General features: G+C 44.0%; 1 protein-coding gene across 3 annotated transcripts; it reads right to left on the bottom strand.

The window, feature by feature from the left end:
* Nucleotides 1-9,678: 9,678 nt before the first annotated feature.
* On the bottom strand, nt 9,679-23,773 carry Ndl (serine protease nudel). Of its 3 annotated transcripts, none has more exons than XM_076824931.1 (25): nt 23,500-23,773; nt 23,128-23,254; nt 22,833-22,997; nt 21,615-22,502; nt 20,590-21,255; nt 20,197-20,403; nt 18,774-18,937; nt 18,573-18,700; nt 17,192-17,605; nt 16,779-17,077; nt 16,556-16,700; nt 16,226-16,356; nt 15,632-15,898; nt 15,353-15,509; nt 15,109-15,278; nt 14,924-15,037; nt 14,616-14,802; nt 13,934-14,263; nt 13,513-13,701; nt 13,295-13,442; nt 12,296-12,458; nt 12,039-12,215; nt 11,726-11,963; nt 11,419-11,535; nt 9,679-10,169 (listed from the first exon to the last, which is right to left on the bottom strand). In XM_076824931.1, exons 2-25 carry the CDS (start codon nt 23,231-23,233, stop codon nt 9,872-9,874), a joined length of 5,868 nt encoding a protein of 1,955 aa, XP_076681046.1. In that variant the 5' UTR covers nt 23,234-23,254; nt 23,500-23,773; the 3' UTR covers nt 9,679-9,871. The 3 variants fall into 3 exon arrangements, with proteins under 3 accessions (XP_076681046.1, XP_076681043.1, XP_076681045.1); XM_076824928.1 differs by having other exon boundaries at nt 21,600-22,502; nt 23,500-23,770; XM_076824930.1 differs by having other exon boundaries at nt 21,600-22,502; nt 23,140-23,254; nt 23,500-23,765.
* Between the last annotated feature and the right edge of the window lie 776 nt (nt 23,774-24,549).

Here is a 24,549-nt window from a genome sequence, read left to right as displayed (position 1 = left end):
CGCGCCTCGACGAGGACATCCGGTATGGAATAAGTGGGAAGTTAAAACAAGTCGCCCTGCAACCACCGAAGTATTTATTAATCGTCAGCCCTACCGCGTGAAACTCCTGGTACCTTTTTAAAAGGATCTTGTCGCGCACCGTGTGCAGCGTTTAAGGGGTCATGCTCAGTCAGGAGGCCGAAAAAAGGGTGGTCTTTGGAAATTTTTTACTCAAAAGCTATAACACATTTCTCAAAAAATCTTTTTTCCTTTCAAGGATTGCATCCAGTACCTTGCACCGTAATTTTTTCATTTAAAAATATTTATCAATAACGAAGTTATTGTCCATCACTCGAAGGTTCTCTAAAAAAAGGCTTCTGCGGTGACCACTGCTTATAATAAGTAAATTCTTTTGAATTTTTTATTTTACTTATAATAAGTAAATTCTTTTGAATTTTTTATTTTACTTATAATAAGTAAATTCTTTTGAATTTTTTATTTTACTTATAATAAGTAAATTCTTTTGAATTTTTTATTTTACTTATAATAAGTAAATTCTTTTGAATTTTTTATTTTACTTATAATAAGTAAATTCTTTTGAATTTTTTATTTTACTTATAATAAGTAAATTCTTTTGAATTTTTTATTTCAGATGATCGACTTTCGAGCAGCAGTGGTCACCGCAGAAGCCTTTTTTTAGAGAGCCTTCGAGTGATGGACCATAACTTAGTTATTAATAAATATTTTTAAATGAAAAAATTACGATGCACGATACTAGATGCAATCCTTGAAAGGAAAAAAGATTTTTTGAGAAATGCGTTATAGCATTTGAGTAAAAAATTTCCAAAGACCACCCTTTTTTCGGCCTCCTGACTGAGCACGACCCCTTAAACGAGTACAGGAATCATTAAGAATGATAACCGACGCTTCTGCACAGATACAGTTGCCGGTTTTCGGCGGGTCGACAACCTTTTTTGACTGTCCTCCGCCATTAGTACAACGGGTTCTTGAATGCTTCAAAGGACGCTTCGCAGAACAAGCTTCTTCACTTTTTCGACGTTGAAAAGCGTTTCGCTGACTGTACCGAAGGATCGTTTATGGTAATTAGAAAAAGCTGTTTACCTTTTTCTGTGATTTCTATTCGCCAGCAATTGAGACGAATCTCGTTACACTTTCTACATTATTGAACGTTCCGCAACGAGTGGGACAGCGGCGCAATTAATCGCCGATTCAAACTGGCAATTGATCTGGACGGTCGTTATCTAACGCGTGTTAATGAATATTACAAGCATTGGGACATTTCTAGAAAGTGTTACACTTCGCCCGAGCGGAAAGTGCACCGCGGTTTGCCGGTCGTAGAAGGAAACGCCCCGGGATAATTCAATCTCCGCGGCTAGACCGCTCGGTCGCTGGGATAGCAAGATCGCCTGAGAGTCTAATTTATCGCAAGGGAAGGGAACCGATATCCCTTTTCAGTATCTTTCCTGGCTGGCTCCTTCTCCTCTCCTGGTCTAGTCGTAACAAACGTTTTCTTCTTAGTAATTGTCTTTCATTATGGGGCATTAATAATTCATTGCTACGTCTGGCGTTATATTATACGAGTTAGGCGCGAGCGGCGCGGCTAGAAGTAGTAATGAGTTACAATCAGCAACTTTTTGGGGACATTGACCTGCTGTAGGATTTCAGCTCTGATTTGCGATAAGATTCCATCGCCGCACAGGGGAAATGATTTTCATTTCATCAAGGCTCTGGGATTCGCAGACCCAACTCTTCAGCCATTACAAAGAAGAAACTCAAACGTTGTTTGTATGGGGAAGAACGGACCAGAATTGGATATTTTTTTAAGTTGGAATATATTGTTTTTGTACACTGGAAAAATAACTTTTGTAAGTACTAGGTAATTAGGCCAAGACGAAATAAATTTTTTTAAAAGCCTCTTTGATGATCCAGCTGCCGCTTCATCTATAATGCATATTTTCGGTGAAAGAAACATGCTTTTTTTTAAGTTTATGATGTTAGTAGACAAGTCTCAGTTTCAATTTATTCCTTTGTAATTAAGCGAAAATGAAATGCTTCGTTTTTGACAGCAACGACTGCCTGGTACACTTAAGGGGCGACCCCACCCTGAAGCCACTAACAAGAACAAAGTTAGGGATTTTTTTGGTCGTATTAATAAAAATATAGGGCTTGGATTTTGATATAGCTTTAAAGTAATCTTTATTTTGCTAGGAATTTTATTTTAAAAAATTGTGCAAAATGACTTCCTAGAGTACTGCAAAAAAATTGACTCACACTCCCGGGAATGAGTGGATATGTGAGAAGGAAATACAAAAATGATATTTAAACTGGAATATATTATCTTCCATGTAGCGTAGGATTTTTTTTATATTTCAATTATTCGATTTTTTACAACCATTTCAGTGCAAATTTTTATTTAAAAAATTAAAGTCAATTCTGCAAACTGCTATAGTTTCCAAAATAATTCAAAATACAGAAAAGATATATAAACTGGAATATATTATCTTCCATGTAGCGTAGAATTTTTTTTATATTTCAATTATTCGATTTTTTACAAACATTTCAATGCAAATTTTTATTTAAAAAATTAAAGTCAATTCTGCAAACTGGTATAGTTCCCAAAATAATTAAAAATACAAAAAATATATATAAACTGGAATATATTATCTTCCATGTAGCGTAGGATTTTTTTGATATTTCAATTATTCGATTTTTTACAACCATTTCAATGCAAATTTTTATTTAAAAAAATAAAGTCAATTCTGCAAACTGCTATAGTTTCCAAAATAATTCGAATTTTGAGAAAATCCTACGCTACATGGAAGATAATATATTCCAATTTATATATCTCTTTTGTATTTTCTTCTCGGATGATCCAGTCATTCCCGGGAGTGTGGGTCAGTTTTTTGCAGTGCTCCGGGAATCAATTTTATACAATTTAAAAAAAAAAATCTAATAAAATAAAGATTGCTTAAAAACTACATAAAAACTCCAAGCTCTATATTGTTATTTATACAAACAAAAAAATCCCTAACTTTGTCTTTTGTTAGTGGCTTCCCCCCTTAAAATATCCAAATGGGCCCCGTCCCCCTACAATAGACTCAGTCCATCTTCTAAACCAAACAAATGCATCTAATCCATTCCATTCTATATCACAAGCTGATCCCTTCAACGCCCCCAATTCAGTAAACAGAAATTTAAAAACCGAACCACCTCACCACGACCACCACTTGTCGCCAACTCCTGGAATCTCGAAGAACGAGTGAACACGGTATTACAGTTTCTGTTTAACCTCTCCATAAGTAGCTCACCGCTCATTGCCCGGACACCGTCGTTACTAAAATTCCACGGCACCAAATTCCATCCAGTTCCTCCCCAAGCTCTCCTCATCGAACCTCCACCTCATCTTCCGCGCGGTCCAATCCGCACCCCTCCGTGGAGCCCCGCATCTCTTCTCTAACACGGCGCCCCTTGACGGCAGAGTTCGACTTCGAGGCGCGAGCGAATGGGCCTATCGTAGTCCGAGGAAGGATATCAGCGCGGCAGAAACGTGACACGAATCTCCGCGCGAGTGTTGGGCCCGCTCCGAGCAGCGACACGATTAGGCAGTTTTGGCAGGACGTCGACCCGCGCGAGAAACCGTTGGACGTGTTGTCCAGCCTGCGCGCAGGTGTGCGCGTCGTCGGTGTGACGCGCGCCACCTTGGTGTACAGGGTTGCGCGAGAGAGCCGCACCTCCTGCTGTCTCTTCCGTCGTCTCACCTTGCCTCCGTGTCCTACAAAACTCTTGGCAAATTAACGTCGGGGCATTTACGACGACCTCTTTATTCCGGAGTACATGCATGCGCGCCGCTCGTCCCCCATTGACACAGCCGCGCGCGATTCCGTCATTAGACCCCGACAGATCGGGAATCCTGAAAATATCGGACGGACAGCGAGGCATCGCCTGGGCTCCCCGTTGATTAAGAGAAAATATGGTAATCGTCTCTCTGCGTGCACTGCGAAATGCGTAGAAACCTAGCGGCCACGCTGAACAAAGCGCATCGCCATTCGAAGCGCGGAGTTATTAAATGCGGGGGGGTTGGGTCTGGCCTGCAACGCGCGCTAATCGATTCTACGTTCGTCGACGGCTGAATTCAACTCCGATCTGTCTACCTCCGTTCCGTTCCAATTCCAAACAGCCCGCCTCCATTAGCATACGGCCACGCGCCTCGAGAAAAGCAAAAAATTTCGCATTCCAGCGGCCAGCGGGCGTTAGCTTTCAAATCATATCGATTATCCCCGTTTTTTGAAGCCTACTGACGTCGTCCTCCGCGACTACCGGCATTTTTACAGTGCCTATCCGAGATATAGTGACTTAGGTGTGAAGTCCCTTAGCGGGGCCTTACCCGACACCCGGCTGGGTACTGGCCGCTAAACGTGGCCCCCACTACCTCTTGCAGGTCTGTGTTTAGGGAAGATCAGGACAAAACCGGGGCCCTATAGGTTAAGTGTTACAACTTCAATTTTAATAAAATAAAGCAGATATTGAAGATACTGTTTATCAGTATTAAAAGACACCAATTAAGCTTTGCTACTGGCTATTAAAAATTGTCTCATTGTCAGTACATATTAAATACAAATCCATTTCAGTAAGGTATATGTACCTACTGCATTACATCAGTAGCAATATAAATTATTTTATATCAATAACTTATTTTACCCTTTAGGGCCCAGGTTTTGTCCTGGTCTTCCCTAAACACAGTCCTGCAAGAGGTAGTAGTGGGGGCACGTTTAGCGGCCCGTACCCAGCAGGGTATCGGTTAAGACCGCGCTGGGTACCTCACAGCTAAGTCACTATAGCTCGTAGAGGCACTATATACGCGAAAGTCCCCTATTACCCCTATTCCGACCACTGTGCGGCGTGAGAACGCGTCGAGGGACTTGCACCCTGTGACTTTGGCGTGCTTTCACGTTCATATTTCCTGGCGGATATCGAAAGTATTCCCGAGTGTCTTCGAATGTTTGCTCGGTGCAAATTAGGCAAAACTTTCTCGCTAGTAGAGACCTGACCGACTTGAAGAGACATTTTTGAAAATCTTGCGCCTGTCAGAGTCTTAATCGCATCAGCTCTCGAAGCTAAACCTTATCCGTCATCAAATGCCACTATATGGCGTTATCTAATACTCCCCTCCCCCCTCCATCCCCACGATACTTTCCCATTCACTTATCAGTTGAAAAGCATGACTTCGCAGATAATTGAGGAGTTGAAATGGTAAACGATATAAGTGCCAAAAAAATAAAAAATAATTTTTTTAGTAGAAAAGGATGTGTGGCAAAAGTTATAAGTGCTTCAGAACACGGTGGCAAAACTTATAAGTGCTAAATAGAATAATTTATTTTAACTGTTAGGGCTATCACAAGATAGAGTTAAAATCGTAAGTGCCAATTTCGCTGTGGTGAAAAATGATGAAAGTGCCAGGAATCTTCACGGTCGTAAACTTTCTACTTCCCTCTAAATCTGTAAAGATGTTACACGCTGAAACCCTATAACGATAAACGATCAAGGACGAATCCCACTTACGCCCAAATCGCCCGAAGTCGATTTTCTCGAGAATGAAGCGCAATATCAAAAAACTGTATTCCTTTTCCTCGACGTATTTACTTGATATAAGTCGAAAAGAAAGAGTAACTTTTTCTCCTATCGCGCTTCATTTTCGAGGAAATCGACATTGAAGTTCTTGACGATGCGTTCATTCGCGTATAGAATAACCTAACGCGGGCGTTTTGGGCGTGGGTGGAATTCGCCCTAAGTTTATCTAATCATTTCCACATGAACGGGAAAGACCCATTTTTGCCAGAAGAGGGTGTAAAAGGCGCAAAGTAGAGACACAGCGTTACAGCAAAACAGAACAGAAGAAAACAAAACCAAATTGAAACTAAAAAGTAACAAAATATAAAAAATTAAAAATTGCTAAACATGACTTAAGTCCTAGGTATATATCAGTTGAGATAAACGAGGGATAAACGATGTAAGCGCCAAAATGAGCAGACATACCTCTTTTGTCTCTAGTGAAAATTTCAACTACTGACATCGTTTACCATTTCAACTCCTCGATTATCCACCAGCTATCTTTCCGAAAGAAAAGTGTCACACGGATGTCCATCACCGATCGGCCGATATGGCACGTTTTTCCAAGTGCTTACGGAGCTAGACGCGCCGAGAATCGCGCCCAACCGCCGTCGAGCGTGCAGCGGGCGTTCGTGATAGTATGGTCGAAGGGATTACGGTATACGCGGTATCGCGCACGCCGGCGCGCGAGTAGGTGACAATGACGATACCGAAATGGCACTATAAGTATGCAGAGGAGAGACGAGCAGCGCCGATGGAGGCCGCAGCCCGCGCGGGCAGGAAGCTGCCAAGTGTAACGGTATCGGAGCCCGGCTGCTCCCCGCCGTCGCGCGGGGCCTTCACGCATCGCGAACGATTTCACGTCGCCGATGAATATAGGTAGGGCAGCTTTTCACGTCGGGAGCTTTTTTTCTCGTGGACTCGAGCGGTTCACGGACCCCCGTCGTTCGAAAGTCAGCGGTCCCCAGGAGCTTTCAGCCGCCGCGGCTGCTCACGGGCGTTGCGCAACGCGGATCACACGCCGCGCGCGGCAGGACGCGACACTCGGTCGATTCCGCAGGGCGAAGCGCGTCGGAAACGTGGAAAGAAGTTTCCTCCCGCAAAGCTTCGTTCCCGAGGAAAACGAGACCGAAGATGAGTGCGCGTCCTCGAGGCGCTTCTCGGTGGTTCGTAGGAGGATACTGTTACAGTCTTACGCAATTGACGGAACGCGTGGATTATTCTAGCGTGCAAAACCTGCTGTATTCTGTTGTCGATGGAAATTCAAGTCGGTATTCTGTTCAGGTATGGAAGTCACTGGGACGCCATTGCTCTAAGCGTGCTCCGCCTGATTTTACTGAAGCGGACTTTCTCGAGGGCAGAGCTTTGTATGGAAAAATTGCGCTACACACTTTCGATTGGTTTTTAGGCGAAGAATCGTATTTAATTATAAGTTGTATGAAATACGGAAGGATCGAGAGAGGTGGCTGAGGTCGTTAGTCCCAAGTGAAAGCTGAGACTTCCTTCAGAAAAATGTGGTCGGTTGTGATTAATCAGTCGTAAGTGTATCTAGCGGTAATCACTACTTCTTTGCGGACGCTAGCGGGATACTCGAAAGCAGAGCTATGTATAATCATCCGCTGACACAATTTCGCAAAGGAAACATTGAAACCTAGAAACGTCCGGTGGCTGTGACTAAGGGGGGCAAGAAAGATGAAAAGTTGCGCGCTCGTATCGCCTTTAGGTAAAGAGCGATGGGTTTGTTTTTTAATAGCGGACGCTCGTAGAAAATGAAACTGCGCATGCCCACCGCGACAGATGCTAAGGAGGAAAACTATAATAGACACGAACCTGGGTAGAGGCGAAATTGAGCAACGAACACAAACGGAAGAAGGTTTCAAACGAAATCCAGTACATTCTCGTTATAAGCTCCACACTCGGGGCTGCCGGCGAGCTTACAACGCACAGCGTCGACTGTTCCGAGCCGCCAATGGGAGTGTTGCTCTCGACCGAAGGGTTCCCAGAAATGATGGGGAAATGAGCTTATAACGAGTATTTACTGTATCTTGATTTCCTCATCCACGTGCTAATTAGGGATTGCAAACCGGTAAATCGGTAAATCGGTTTGAAGCTTTTTTCACTGATAACGTAGTAGATATTGACGGAATTATGCGCTACATATTTTTACCGGTAATTCGCCAAATTTTTACCGGTAATTTGATAAATTACGTATTTCTCGCGATCTACCGGTAAATATCGTGAAATACATAATTTACCGGTAAATCGATTTACCGGTAAATATCGAGAAATGCGTAATTTATCGAATTCCCGGTAAAAATTTTGCGAATTACCGGTAAAAATTGTATGTATAGCAATGTAGCGCATATATATAGCGCATAATTCCGTCGATATCTACTACTTTATCAGTGAAAAAAAAACTTCAAACCGATTTACCGATTTACCGGTTTGCAATCCCTAGCGATAATGCCCAGTTATTAGAATTGGCATCCTAACCCTAGTAGCATTTATGGTTGGCATTTTGATGGCCAACTAATTCCCAACTTGGGGATACTGTGGGCCAACCAGAAATGCTGCTAGGGAACCTAGACCTAATCAAGATCTCACCCGAACTCAACCTACACAACAAAAGCAAAACCTCCGTCAAACTCAAATAAATTTAAATCCCTGAGACAGTGCACGTAACTCCATCTACTTTAGCTGATTCAAATACCGCGCGCTTTCGCTCGCAGCGCCGCGAGCGTCCCAAAATCGAAGCTACCAGTGGCTCAGACCTTCGTACCACAACGGGAGGCGACTCCTCGTCGCGCTCTCTGGACGAAACATTTTTCATCGCATTCTTCTCGCGTTACCTCTTCCCCCCGTTGTCCGTTCTATCAATCCTCTCCGCGGCGAGAGAGAAAGAGACGCGCAGGCTCGCGATATCTCACGGACGCTGCAGAAGGGAACGAAGCACCTCAGGCGGTGAAGCGAGCAGAGTCAACGGTACTTCTTGGAACGAAATTACACGTATACTCATAGTACGCCGCGTTGATTACATAATCGACCGCGCTGCACGAACGATCGGGAGGTAAGGTTCGATCGTCGTTACCGGCGGCCATCTTTTGCGGTTGCGCGGAGGCGCTCCGGGATCATAGACAGCGTGTTCCCCGCGCCACCGTCCCCCTTTTTCTCGCGCAATCGGCGTTCAACGAGCATGTAATGCGATTCAAGATCACTGCACTCTATATTATTTCGTCAGCAGCATTTCAACCCGAGAATCAATTGACGAACGTCTTCCTCACCCGGCAAGCGTGATATTCTACTTGGCAACCTTTGGAGAAGGAAATCGCTGGGTGGGAATCACTCTGTCTGCAAACGAAGAGAAGATAATGAGTTCTCCGAGTTCTCAAACATCTAAGGTCCTCCGAGGAATTTGTTCTTCCTTAAAATCAGAATGATACTTTAATTTGGTCAGAAGGAACTTGCTCCGGACCCCTGTCCATAAGTCGAGCGCTTCGGTATGCCTATACCGAAACTGTGAGCTCGGTTACGCAACCGCGTCTACCAGCGGATAAAAAGTGCGGGGTTCAGGCGCTGCGTGGAGGCAGCAGTATTGAGTCGATGCGGGACACTTTCTAGAGGAGTATAGAAGCAAGGAAAGGACAGGGAAGGGGCGGGAAGAATGTCGCAAATGGGGTCGCAGCCGTTGAAGGTAAACGACTGTCGCCTGCTCCTCCTGGCGGACTGCCTTCGGACGCTGTCGATCGGAAACGCTTGCCCATTCACATTCCCTGGGTGACTAATCCGTACGGTTATCTCGAACGTGACACATGCAGTAGCTCGGCAGAGATTTGCCGAGCGATTTTCAACTCGCACCTGTATCGTTTTCCGAACCTGGTGGTTCGACTAGATTGTATTGGATCGCAATCTTTGCTGATAAAATTCGCCCGATGCCACGCGCACCTGGCGCTGAGATAAGCACAGCGAAATTAGTGGCTAAACAACTTAACGTCGTAAATAAGATCGCTGATAAGCTTCCAATCGCACTTTTACGATGGGGGATAGGATGATTAATTTTCTGCTTGGAAATAGTTATTGGATTTGTCTTCTCATAGGCGCGGAAGTAATATACAGGTTTATTAAAAAATAGTTATATTACAGTGATCTTCCCCTTTCTCAATAAATAGTTTCGATGTTTCTATACAGCCCGACAGTTATCTCGTTAATAAATATGAAGTTGCGTAGATTATGCTTACTCCAGTGCTTAAGTATTAATAGGAATGTGTTACACGCAGCTGATGAACGCTCGGTGACAATTTGCATCGCCCTTGACCAAAGATATCACTGGCTTATCGTCTTTCAGAGGCAACCACTTCCAGTTATTTATCTTGACCATGTAAAAGTTATCTTGATTAGGGACCATAGGCTCCTCCGTGGGGACAGCATCGTTATTCACACTCCCTGACGAGTAGCCCAACGATTTGCACAATGTGGATACCTCTTCTTCCGATGTGACTGGGCTTGGGAAACATTCTGAGTGCCATATTCCGTAACTTCGACGAACTAATTCCCCAGATCCAACTCTATAATTCGAAATATCTCACGTTGCTTGCATCGACTAGAGCTTGGAAGTCAACTACAGTCAGTTACAAATTTCTCTTTAAATAAGACTGTTATATGCACTCGTCTAGATCACGTAGGTAATTTTATTCTCTGTATCGAAATTTAAAGCTACACAGATAGGAGCATAGTAAATTTCAAAATCTAATAAGTATTTGTTACCATTCTTTTTTAACAAATCTGTTGGTGACTGTATGTCGAAAGGAATAAGATAAATTGAAGACTCCTTGTAGAAAACACTAACAAGGGAAGATCCCGAACACCAAAAAAAAAATTCTGAAACTTTGTGAATATGCTGGGGATTTCCTCTTGATTACAACGCAATTTTTGTTTGCTGCTCAAATTCACTCGAAGGGGGTGAAATTACCCCATGAAAATCCTGCTATTTTCCGATTTTGTGTTGTAAGTCGCGAAGTGTAAGGGACAGAAAAAAAGTTTCAAGACAAATGTTACTGCTTTTAATTTGATCTACCATTTGGTAAAAAAATATTTTACAGTTCACGAGTTATAACACAGAGTCGGAAAATAATCGGATTTTCAGGGGTCAATTACACCCCCTTAGAGTGAATTTGGGCAGCAAACAAAAATTGCGTTGTAACCAGGAGGAAATTCCCTACATATTCACAAAGTTTCAGAATTTTTGAATTTCCGGGTTTGGGATGTTCCCTTGCAAGTGTCAAAAATCAAATTTTATACTATAAGTGAAGGGGAGAAAACGAGGAACGTCCATTTTTGTAACCCCAACTGGGACTACAGAACTGTCGAACCACAAAGAGTTATAAAGTTCAAATACTCCCGTAAGATAACGCTAAAAATTTGGTATACTGATTAAAAATAGGAAATGGTCACAGTGTTCTGAAACAAAATGCAGACTGTCCTCACTTTTTACCTAAGCATAGGCTTCAAGCTTCTGTCGTTAAGGTAAAACAGGAAATTATTTAAGAAAACAATTATATAAGAAAATTAAATTCATTGGACCCTGCTTCTTTACCGGTGGCCTAAAGGATTAAAACTTAAATTTCTCGATGAAGCTGTTTTGTGACATTCCCTGCTTTTCCCCGTGCCCTTCAAGTATAGTATTAAATTTTTTTAATTTTGGCACTTTCAGTATTTTCTACCAAGACTCTTTAATTACGGACCGAACTTCAGAGGTGAGTTTAGGATATAAATTAATAAAGAATTAGTTAGCAATATTAATACTCTACAACTCACCCGTCATCTGGCGATTGTTTCAACGCTCTACACACCCCCTCGTCCTCACCTCCCGCACAATCCTCGCTCCCATCGCATACGAAGTCTCGAGGAATGCAAAAATCGTTGCTGCTCGTGCTATTCAAGGAAGAAATTCTGAATTCAATAACTTAGTACACATTTCTCGCCTACTCAGTTGGATTAATGTCAACATCGAATTGAATGAATGGACAAACTGTTTAGAGCACTTAAATAATTAATCCCAGAGTCAGTAGATCTCCCTGAACTCCCATCTTATAAATAAATATTTAAATATAATCCATTTTACATGTTGCACTTAAAGCTGGTGTCTGTGCAGGGGCAAACCTCTGGGGCTTCGTCAGTCTTATCCAGACAGTGTTGCAAACCGTCGCACAGTCGCTCTGGCGCTGTCAGAGTCAAATATTCTGCGCATGTGCATTTCAAAGGCTCGTCCGACGCATCGGTGCAATCCTTAACTCCGTCGCAGAATGCGCTTTTATCAACGCATTCGCCATTTTTGCAGCGCAGCTCGGACCTCTTGCAATCTATTTAATCCTCCATATTTTAGAAACAATGCTTTCTCGCTCATAATTTCGCCCGGTATAGATTTTGCTACTTACGGCAACCATCCACGCTGTTTTTGCAGTTTCCACGAATCTCCTCGCAGTACTTTGGATCTTCGTCCATACCGTCTCGACAGTCGGGCACACCGTCGCAGACCCGATTCTGAGGAATGCATTGGCCGACCTTGCATCGAAAACCATCGCATCTTGCTTCTACCGAGGATCTCGCGCCATCTAGGTTCGAGTTAAACGAGCTTTCATATAGAAATTGTAAATTCGTTTTATAATAATTCTCGAACTGGGCGCGAATTTACCCATGGCTTCCATCAGATAAGGGTTTATGTGATCGATGCTCGTTAAGGCCTGCGTGTCCTGGAAGCTGCAGTAGCCAGCTTTGTTCTGAAACGCGGCTGAGGGGTACCATCCTTTCTTGCCCAGGCAGAATATCGTTCCACTCCAATCTGACGTTTGATTTCCCTGAAAAATTATAGAGAGTGAGTGTCTTCTCTGAGGACGGTGGTCTTTAGGAAGTCGAAGCAGTATATTATTGTTATTAATATTATTATTAATATGCATAAATGGGTTTAAAGCCATTACGTAACAAGCATGCGTAACACTTTGTGAGAAGAAAAGAAATATATATAAATACATAATATACCAAAAATACTCCTATGAAAGAAAAATGAAAATGGAAAATTCGAAATGAAAAAGTGGAAAATGAAAAAAATGGAAAAAAGGAGAAATAAGAAATGGAAAAAATGAGAAATAAGAAATGGAAAATAGGAAAAATGGAAAAATGGGAAAATGGGAAAATGGGAAAATGGAAAAGTGGAAAAATGGAAAAATGGAAAAATGAAACATGAAAAATGAAAAATGAAAAATGGAAAAATGGAAAAATGAAAAATGAAAAATGAGGAATGAAAAAAAGAAAAATGAAAAACTAAAAAATTAAAAATGAAAAAATGAAAATGGAATAAAATTGAAAATAAAAATATATCATTTCAGTTCAGTCGTGTAATTGTTTAATGCAGTGATTCCCAACCTGTGGGTCGCGAAGTGTTGCCTGGGGGGTGACCACGGTCAATTTTACTCGACAATTTTCATCACTTAATTATTTTAATACGGTTACATTACCATATTTTATTAATAACGTAACACTGATTTTTCATAAATGAAAGGAAGGGAATATTTACCTTACCTTATACAGAGGGAGGGGGGGTGGGGAGGGTCACAGGTTATTTGAATATTATAAAAGAGGATCGAGACTCAAAAAAGGTTGGGAAACACTGTTTTAGTGATTGGAGAGACTTTACCGAGCATTCCGATGTCGAAGTGTTAACGAAGCATCGATGGCAGCTCTGGCAATTTTGCAGGACAGGTCGCAGAAAGACGGATTTCGTCTCGAGACGATCGTCAGTTCCAACTGCCACGCAGGTATCGTTCACCCCCGGAGGATATATCCTGAAATGCGCTCGATAAATAATTCTGTGCAGGATTTTGAGAAAGACAGTCGGCCTCTGTGTCCACTTACGTTTTCTCGAGGAACAGAGGTCGAACGTGACGAGTGACGTTCACCCGGTGCTTCAGATGCAAAAGAACGGACACTGAATTATTCACGTACTGCACCTCATCGATTATCGACGCCTGCTGATGAGGACCGTCGACGTATCGGTATAGGGGACCGTAACCAAACACGGCTGACGTATAATTCCTGTCCAGCCTGAAAATATTTCACACTTCATTCACTGTTCTCTAACAAATAAACTTTGAATAAAAAAACATGGTCCGTGAAAATTTGAAAAGTGTTCGACATTAAACACATCCTCTGAGACCTAAGTGCCTGATCACGTCAAGTTCCAAGAGAGTTCGCGTGGTATTTTCTAACTGAGAAGTGTGACATCCGAGATCCCGGGACATCAGGGAATTCTAAAGTGAAAGATAACTGCACTTGCCTGACATTTTCGACGCATTTCGCGGAGGAAAGCAGCCAGTCCCTGTCCAGCAGTATCGCGGAGCAACGATAACCTCCATCAACAAAGATGGCGGCCAGCCACGGCCACAGGTAGACATGACTTCCGGTTGCCTCATCGACAGTTAGGTGTGTGCTCAGACTACCGTTCAGAACCGGTCTGCAGCGAATGTACAGCCCGGTACAGGTTTTATCATCGTTATTTAGAGAGGTCGCTGATGGCTCCTCCTGATGCGTCGCCTCTCCCTTCTTCCAAGCCACAGTCTCCAGCTGAGAATTCTTCACGTTGATGGACTCCGACGACAGCAGGTTCCTTGAAAAACAACGCGGCTCCTGGAGTCATTTACTTGCAACAATTTCCAAAGCATACACCAAGTGAAACTTTGCTTTTGAAAATCTGTACAGTTCTGCCGATTGGCACTTGATCCCTATCGGACCATTTTTGATAGGTCAATATTCCCCCCGTGTCCTGTATTTACGGTGGACCATTTTGCATTTACAATAAACTTGTACAGGAAAACACGTGGAGTTGGTTTTTCGGCAACTTCCAGTGGAGAACCCCAAAATGAATTTCATAGTATTCTAAGAGTTAATGTGTTGTCCATTCCCTATCATTAAAAGTAGCGAAGGATTTCAATGAAAGGAACGATGGAGACCACACTTACGCGAATCCAAAGTACTCGCACATGTGCCGGCCGATCAGCGTGACCGTGGATTGATTTTCTTGTAGCCCCGGACGGTGGCACGTCGGTTGCCATGCACCGTTGACGTATCGCGTGAGGACCCCTTGCATGTTCAAAAATGGCCTGTCATCTGCGTCCAGGTACACGGATCGGCCATTAGTCAGCGCGACTGTGAATAGAATACAGCAACCTTTAGACATCCCATCAGCCTGACACTCTAAATCGTTTAACACACTCCCACTGTCAATTAGCCCCCCGAGATAACGAAGAATTTAACGAGAATAGCTCACAGCAGTCGAGTTCGTCCTCCTTGAATTTACAATCGAACTGTGCGTCACACTTCTTGGCCATCGGGATGCAGGTTCTGCTGTTTCTGCAGAAGAACTCGTCCTTGGAGCAGATCTCTGTAAAACGAGCAATCAATTGTCAATCGAAAGTTCTCTGGAATATTCGTCAGATTCGAGTAATCGTTTACCACAGTTCTCCTCGTCCGATTTGTCGTCACAGTCCACGTGGCCGTTGCATATGGCGGTTGGCTTCAGGTTCAGTAAATACTCCCTGCAGGTGCAATTAAGTTCATCTGTGCTGTCCTCGCAGTCCACCACTCTGTCGCACCTTCTGTCTATCGTGATACTTTGGAGCAACCTGTTAATTTCGTGGGTATGAGGAAATTTGCCTGAAGAGACGTTTGGGTAGCTTCGTTGGAGGGAGATCTTCACCTTGTACAAGTGAATACCGTAGGGGTCACTGCGGTTGTTGGTAAAGTGTCGGTGCTTGTGTAAGTAGAGGGATCTGTCGTTGGATTCGGATCATCCAGATCATTAACTCCTCCCTCCGTAGACGCAGGATGATCAGTTGCATCGGGAGGTGTGGTGTCTGAAGCGGAATTTGGTCAGAGAAAAGATAAAGTCGAGTCCTCAGATTGGGTGCCCCTGGTTAAGAGGAAGCTGGATCGAAGATGAATCTATAATCGTGCTAGGTGTTTGTGATAGACCCACCGTTGCTCAGCGGTTCCTCAGTCACCGTAGAAGACTTGCTGGTCGGAGTAGGCACGAGTTCAACCTGGGAGCTAGGTATGCTAGATTGCCTGTGTGCAGAATAATCTGGGTAACGATGGCAATTAACTTCGTCGTCCCCATCCAAGCATTCGACTATTAGATTGCAACGCGACTCGGCAGGCAGGCATCTTCCTAAGCCTCCTCCGCAGCTGAATCCAGGACACTTTTCCAAAGGAGACCGCCTCAGAGGGGGCACACCTTGGCCACCTGGAAATTGGAGTAGTTGGTAATTTGGGTGGGTTCGTTGACAAGCACCTCCAGAGGACTTTTCATCAGTCCCTATTTTCTAATTCAGCCTAACAATGGGTTTCTTCAAACCTTGAGACCTTTATTCGAAGTCCCAAATATGAAGCAGAGAAGTCGTAATCTGTACAGCCTGCTTTATGTAGTACTCCTAGGTATACATACAGACAGACCACTTAAGTAATAGGACTACTCTTGTCCAATATCAAAAGACATTCATCCACAAAGTAGGCCCGGAACTCGTTCCGATTTCAACCACCGGGTAATAATAATCAGATCGAGATGTCTTACTGGTGATTTCTTGAATCCACTCCAGAAAGTAGCTGACTTTCGTGTATGCACCCGGTTCATTTGGTCGACCACATCCTTCCCCGTGGCTGACTATGCCGGCTACGTACCATTGCGACTCTGAATACGGGTTTCTGTACGTAACATACACACAACAATTTATTAAGTTGCTTAAATGCAAATACCTATAGTAGTAGGATTAAGTAATTTGTTCCTCAGTGCTAAACAAATGAAAGCTGACCCTTTCGAACCACCCCTTAAAAATCCCCACATCGAAGAAACCCTAGCATACCAGTTTATAGTATGAGAAATAGCGAGTCAATCGCCACGTACTTGCACATAAGTGGACCACCACTGTCCCCTTGGCAGGCATCATGACCTCCCTGAGGATACCCCGCGCAAATGGCCGCCTCGTTCTTGTCGACCTCGTACTTGCAATTCTCCAATATAGGCACCTCGACTTCCCTCATGTGGTCAGCTGCGAAGAAATGCGAAAGTCAGCCCTAGATCAACCTAACTCATCTCACGGAAACTCCAAATTCAAAGTGTCCCTCACGATCTGGCCCCTGCTCCCTCGTGGCGCCCCACCCTATAGCCACGCAAGTGGAATTCGCATCCGGCTTCCGTCTCCACATGTAGCCCAAGATGTCAGCCTCGGGGAGGCAAACAGGTCGCACCCACCGATTGAAGCGCAGAGGATCGTCCATCCTGATCATTGCGATGTCGTAGTTCATGCTTTCGGCGTTGTACTGCGGATGCGGTATGGTGTACCTTGCCCTCCTGGACTGCGCCATCGGGGAGAAGGAAAACCGACGCAGCAGCCCCGCGTGGATCTCATAGTAGTGGTGCATGTACCTGCGTTTCGAGAGAATTCTGTTGTTAAAACATCAAGATTCGATAGATGGCTAGGATCGCCCACCAAATCCTTCTGCGCAAACAGAAGCGCGTATTGTCGGCACGGATCCTTACCCATCGAGGCAGTGAGCGGCAGTCAGGATCCACAGTTCGTTCAAGATGACGCCACCGCAGTAAAATTTACCGTCCTTGTAAATGGCCACCATGAATGGCCACGCTTTCGGTTGACTAGCGCGTCCACCGACCACGCGCAATTGCGAGCCAACCATGTCCTCCTCGGTACCGTTCCTGCCATTTTCCTTCATTCTCAGACCGAGCTCCTCTGTAATTTCGTTGAACCACGGCGGGGCATACAGGTCCTTGGTCTCGGAAAGGACTGTAGTGCCGCAAGGAAACTGTGGGCATCGTACGTAGACCGCGGTGTTCATGCAGGATGGGATTAGCTTTAATTCTTTGTTCACTTCCGCCAGGTATGGGCCGTGGTACATGTTGCTCGGCAGAGTGTGGATCTTTATTTCTGGTGCCCCGCTGTAACGAGATTTTGAGGTATTTGTGGTGTATCTTGATTTCAGGTTGCTATTTGGAGGCTGGGTATGCGATGGGTAGATGAGATTAAGTTGGGGGGTATTATTTAAATACCTCCCAACTTGATCTCATCTACCCATGTAGTCGTAGCTTGAGGGTTTTAGACATTTTTTAGGCGCCGAGGATGCTGAGAACTTGAAGCATTAAAAAGTACTCAGTGATCCTAGGTGCTTTTAGAAATCTAAGGAACTGTATTAATTATTAGGGTTTTGGAAGTTTTTAAGTTATTGAGTGGCTTGGGGGTAGTAGAGAAACTAGAGGTTAACAAAAGTTGTAGAGATGTTCGTGATATTAAAGTTCAATCTATTTTAAAAATTCTAAAATTCTAGAATTCTAAAAACTTTAAAATTCTAAAATTCTAGAATTCTGAAAACTTTAAAATTCTAAAAGTTGTAGAATTCTAAAAGTTATAGAATTCTCTGGTTCTCGAATTCTAAACGTTCTGGATTTCTAAAAATTCAGGAAATCTGAAAATTCTAGAATTCTACAAATTCTAAAATTGTAGAATTTCGAAAGTTCTAGAATTCCAAAAGTTATACAATTCTCTGATTCTGGAATTCTAAAAGTTCTAGATTTCTAAAAATTCAAGAAGTCTGAAAATTCAAGAACTCTAAAAATTCTAGGATTCCAAAAGTTCTAGAATTCTAAAAAATCTAGGATTCCAAAAGTTCTAGAATTCTAAAAATTCTAAGATTCCAAAAGTTCTACAATTCCAAAAGTTCTGGAATTCTAAAATTTCTAGAATTCTAAAAATTACTTCAGAAGTTGGAAGATCTTAGGGAGCGCAGAGGTTTCAGATTCGACAAAGATCCTAGAGTGGTCCCAACAATCCCGTTTCTAAGTGTTCTAAGGGACTAGAAGCTCAAAATTGATAGCCCCCACTTAATGACTTGGGTGCTTAATGGCGTACCTCATTTCTGGCCCAATTTCAGAGACACAAGCATCTATAGCCGAAGAATCACTGGATGTGCAAACAGGATACCACTGACCCATGTAATTCCTGTGGAGGTATCCCTCGGTGTAGCCAATCGTGAATACCTGGTGATTATAATTTTATTGAACAACACTAGAAACTTACAGATTATTATCGGTGGAAAAGATCGTTGCTTACGTTTTTCCCCTCGAGGTACGTGGGCGTGAGTATGCTACAGTCCATTTCATCCTTTCCATTGGCGCACTGCTCAATTCCATCACATCGTTGAAAAATTGGAACGCAATTCTTGGCGGAGTATTGCCTGCTCCAATCGTTGCAACTGAATGTCGTGTTTGGGCAACCTAAAGAATCTGCACCTATAAAGAAACCAAAACAGAACAAATTCAATATAGAAAACTGCGAAAAATAAGCTTTTAGAAAATATCTTTTTCAGGCAACAAACTTCGTTTTCAGAATTAAATGTTTTTGATTTCATATGTCGCGCTCGTAAAGTGCGCATTTTCTCGCAGATAAGATAGCTCTGTGAGGGAAATAAAATCGTGATGGCTGGTGCCATCTTGTGCAAAGCATGCACGATCGATGAGAGACTACCTAATTTAAGTGTGTGATTCTTCTCCACGCTAAAATTTGTTCTGGCACGTGAAGGAGGCTGTCGATCGATGGTTTACATCTTTAATAATTCATGTTTGGACGTTTTTTATAACATTATTCGATGTTTATATGGAAGGAGTTGCGAGTGATGCTAATTGTAAGTGCTACTCCGTCGATGTTGTAGAATTCTATTATGTACTTTTCATATGGACGACAAATTTTAGCCACGAATACATGAAAATTGGTTGATCATATTTAATTAGAGTATTTTAATATTGGAATTATAGGATGCCGTGGTTTATAGAATGCTAAAACCTGAAATTCGAGAATACTAGACTGCTGTATAGTATTTTAATGATCTGGAATCCCAGAATCATAGACACCTAGAGCTCTAGAATTTCCTAACCCAGACCTTCTAGAATCTTAAAGATCTGGAACTTTAGAGTTGTAAAAGTATAGAGGTCTAGGGATCTACAATCTTACATTTCCAGAGACATACATAGAGCTGTAACGCCTTAAAAACCTACAGACCTGGAGGTTCTATAGTTTTAGAGTTTTGCAATCATAGAGATTTGAAATTCGAGAGTTCTAGGATCTTAAAGATCAGGAACTTTAGAGTTGTAGAAGCACAGAGGTCTAGGGATCTGCAATCGTACATTTCTAGAGATATAGAGCTCTGGAGCCTTAAAAGCCTAAAGATCTGAAGATTCTATAACTTTAGAGTAGCATAGTTGCTAATCATAGAGCTTTAGAAACATAGAGTCCTACATTTCTAGAGATTTGGAGTTCGAGAGTTTTAGGATCTTAAAGATCTGGTACTCTAGAATTCTGGAGTTGTAGAATCACAGGGATCTAGAGCCCTATGATCCCATATTTCTAGAGATTTTGAGTATGGATTCTAAACTTTAGAGCTTGAGAATCCTGCAACCGCAGATTACTGGAGTCATAAGATTCTAACACGCTACAGTGCCACTCTCTTAAAATATCACATTATCACTAATACTCTTACCCACGCAGCCCAGTTCATCTTCCCCTTGAGGGCAGTCAAAGTATCCATCGCAATGTCGGTCTCGAGAGATTCGATTTCTGCAAGAGCACAAAGTCTCGTCGCTGGCGTCGTTGCAGTCCACCTGACCGTTACACCATTCCGATCTCAGTATGCATCTTTTACCATCGCGACATCGAATACTGTCGAAGGGACACGGCTGAGAGTGCTCTGTGCAACACAAAGAAAACTCCATTGTCCGAAAGAAAAGCATTCACCATAACACATTCATAACAAAATAACAAACCACGACTTTTACCGTTTAAAGACCCTCCATTCAGTGCTACATTGCGAAAGGGTTAAACCTCACTAGCAACACCTAAACCTCTAACATATCACTACGAAGACCATCCTTACCCAGTGGCTTCTGATCGTCAAAAGCGCTCTGCTCTCCAATACCCCGCGCCTCGCTCTTCTCCCCAGAAGCAACAGCAGACTTCTGATACTCTGACACCCCAGGAATAGGTGGGAACTGGAACGTCGGCGCAGGGATATAAGTGCAGTAATATGGAGACTTCGTAAAGCTACTGCCACCACCGCTAGCAGACCCCTGGTTCCCAGGGAACATGTGCATATTCTGCGGTCCAGGTCCCGTTGGCCCAATTCTCTGTCCACCAGGCAGCCCAGTGTACCCTGGGTACCCCTGTGGCGTCGGCAGGATCTGCACCGACTGCGCCTGCACCTGCATATAGTTGGGCGCCTGACTGAAACCACTATGCGGTCCAGGTCGTTGCTGAGGCATCGACACGGGGTAAGGGGCGCCTGGCGAAGACGCTGGGAACATGATTTGCCCTGGGCCAGACTGCTGCGCAGCACCTCCGTTCGGCTGTGGCCCGTAGAAGCAGACCTGGTAAGGCATCCAGGACATGGTCGGCGTCAGTTGCAGCTGCTGAGTGGACTTCATCGTCTCTGCCGTGGGGATCACCTGGGTGTCCCTGTTCCCCAGCATCTGGAAACGATCACTGGAAACGATCCTCCTCTCTGCTGTATGAACACCAGCTGTCTTCCTGAGAGTCTTCACACCTGGAAAGGATGCTGAGATAAAGCTTCCCCGAAAAGAGACCAGTCAGTGTTCCAGACTTTTCCAACAGCGCAATTCTTAATCCTCGCCTAGCGAGCGCGGGGTCCATTTTGACCCACGCGGCTCTACTTACGTCAGCCAGCGTCAATTAGCTTCGCTACTTTGGGAAAACAGACTCTATATTAGAACAAGTTCTGAAGCTACTTCTGGGTCAAAATGGACCCCATATAAAAGGAACAATAGGGACTTAGATGTTCACAGCAATGCGCCTACTTTAGCCGTTCTAAACGCGCCGGAGCGTGATAAATAATGCATCTGTCGTCTGCAGCTTTCGCACTCGACTCACTCTGTTCCGTCTGACCTTGCACCGAAGGATGCACGGAAGGATGCACCGCGTCGCTCGCCATTTTCGTCACGTTGCCTCTGTCTGGCGTGCCAGTCGCGTTCGTGGGTGGCATAGTCTGCTCCATATCATCGATTCTGTCCGCCTGATTCGCCGCTTCTTCCGCGTTCGACGATGCCGTTGCATTAATCACCTCCATTTTGGCGAACGCTGATTCGTACGCGGCGACGTCGGCCTTGGTGGGTCGCATTTCCACATCCTTCTGACTCGGGACCTGATGGCTATCGAGAGCTGACATGGTCGGTTCCTGAACGATCCCGCGGGTATGCTCTGTGGTGGGATTAGGCTGTTTGAAGGTGTTGCTCGGATTATTCACCTTGTCCTTTAGCAAGTTAGTGACGACGTCGACGTTGTTCTCGATTCGACCATGATCGGAGTGCTCCACAGTCACGGGATGGCCGTCGTTCCCGGGGCCGGACTCGTCGACGAAGGTTATAGAGTCGTTCTTGCACTGCAGACACTTAACCAGCTCCATGAATTCTGACTTGGACTCATTCGAGCTGCTGGAGAAATTTGTTACGAGGGCCTGCAGGTGAGGCATGCTGTTATTGACGATGCTGACGATCTTCCACATCGAATGGATGACCGTCTGGCAGTGCTCCTTGTTCTGCTGGCAAGGACCCGCCTCGACGTTTCGTTTCCGACGATTCCCGACTGCGTCTGCCGCAGACTTCTTGAACAGCGATCGCAGTTCGGGGCTCCAGTTCTGCACCTGATTGCTGTAGAAGAATTTGTATAAGTCGTCGCGTTCTGCGTCCAGCTGTTGGTTGTCCAAAAGCGACACGTCGGGCCTTGAATGGCCTTGCTGCATGATCTCGAACATTGGTTCGCATCGCTGGAAGTAATCTGTGAAAGATTGAAGTGGGTCGTGGCTTAACGCGTTCTATGAAACTTGCAGAACGGCGGGATATTTGTTATTAGGAGGATTAGAATTGTGACACGTTCCGTAAAGGTCTTGAGACTTGTTCATTTTATTCAGAATTATATTTCTACTGAATGACGATATATTTTTTTAACATTTATTCGTTATTCGAAATTTCATTTAAATAAAAATTTCGCCCGCCTCTGGACATGGTACATAAATTAAGAATACTGTAAAACTAAGGTAGCGCGTAACTTTAGAGCAAATTGCGGTCACTTGGATTTGTTGATAATTTATTAGAATCGTTCACAAACCTGATGTCATTGTCAAATATATCACCGAGGCAGCAATGAACACTATCGATATCCCGAGGAAAAGATGCGTCATGAATTTCAGTCTGTACTGTTTGAAGAAATCCCAATGGTCGCGAACGCTCAGACTTCTGTCTCGTTTCGCGTTGACTCTTGAATCAGCTGGACCTATTATTTAATGGACGCAAATCGAATGTATCATAAATATTTCATAAACGTCAGGTCGATGTGAATGCGAAGCGTCAAAGGACCGAAGGGTACGCGCGGCGAATAAATGAGACCAGTGAAACTGATCGACGTATTCCCGTACCAGCTTTCGGCGGTGTCAAATTCACGCAACACTGGGCCTCTATTCTCGGCAGCTTTTCCAGTTTCGAGGACGAAGTCCTGTATTCGCCGTCCATGATGAAGGGCTCGTGAAAAACCTGTATCGAGACAAGGGAAACGTGACGATATTATCAACAACTTGGCAAGGGACCGTGAATAATGGACCCCATGGTACTTTACAGTGACGTTAGAATTCAGTGGTCGTTAAAGTATCTGTATCGGAAAGTACGCTTCCCAAGGTACTAGAGATTTCAAACTGCTTGTAAAGATGCAGCGTTTGTGCATCGTTCGATTCCCGTTCCGATACATTGGCCGGGCAGAAGAAGTTGCAAACGGTACTTACGTACGCAAGATCCTTAAACCACCCTTCTTCACCGAGTCGTTTCCATTCGATGGCCCGTGGATATCGGTCGTTCTTGAAGCAACCACGGAGCGTTCCTGGGAGGGCTGTTGCTGCACAATGATCCGTGCGCTCGATGCCTTCGACGTGAAATAACCGCGGGGCTCGATGGGGCGTACCAATATTTTGCGGATCGCGAGCGTGTCAGCAATAACGGCGACGAAAATCGGCGCGAAGAAGTTTCATCATCGCGAGAAAGTGAATGACCCGTGCGACCACGCACCGTACGCTGACCGGTCGGTTGCAAGTGGATGGGGGGTTCACACTTGCAAATGGACTTGAGTTCGTGAGTTAGTAATTCGTTCGGTTGCGATTTGGAGAAGAATCTTTATGGGTCAGATGAACTCGAGGATGTGTGCCCAAGTGACTGAGATACTTACCATTTGAGAAGCCCAGTTCATGAGTGCTTGGGGTGTAGAGTGTGAGTCTGAGTATTTGAGTCACTGAGGAGTTGAATACTTGAGAATTTAGGTATTGGAGGCCTGAGAGTGTGAGCGTCTGGATATTGGGGACTTGAGTACCTGAGCATTTAGGTACTGGAGAGTTGAGTATCTGAGCGGTTAGGTATTGGAAGCTTGAGTATCTGAGCGTTTAGGTATTGGAGGCTTGAGTATTTGAGCGTTTAGGTGCTGGAGGGTTGAGTATTTGAGCGCTTAGATATTGGAAGCTTGAGTATTTGAGCGTTTAGATATTGGAAACTTGAGTATCTAAGCGTTTAGGTACTGGGAACTTGAGTATCTGACCTGTTAGGCGTTGGAGGATTGAGTATCTGAGCGTTTGGATACTGGAGATTCGAGTATCTGAGCGTTTAGGTATTGGAGGCTTAAGTATTTGAGCGTTTAGGTATTGGAGGCTTGAGTATTTGAGCGTTTAGGTACTGGAGGGTTGAGTATTTGAGCGCTTAGATATTGGAAGCTTGAGTATTTGAGCGTTTAGATATTGGAAACTTGAGTATCTAAGCGTTTAGGTACTGGGAACTTGAGTATCTGACCT

This window comes from Andrena cerasifolii, chromosome 13 (assembly GCF_050908995.1).
Source record: "Andrena cerasifolii isolate SP2316 chromosome 13, iyAndCera1_principal, whole genome shotgun sequence".
Taxonomy (NCBI): Eukaryota; Metazoa; Arthropoda; class Insecta; order Hymenoptera; family Andrenidae; genus Andrena; species Andrena cerasifolii.
This window is presented reverse-complemented; position numbering and strand designations above follow the sequence as displayed.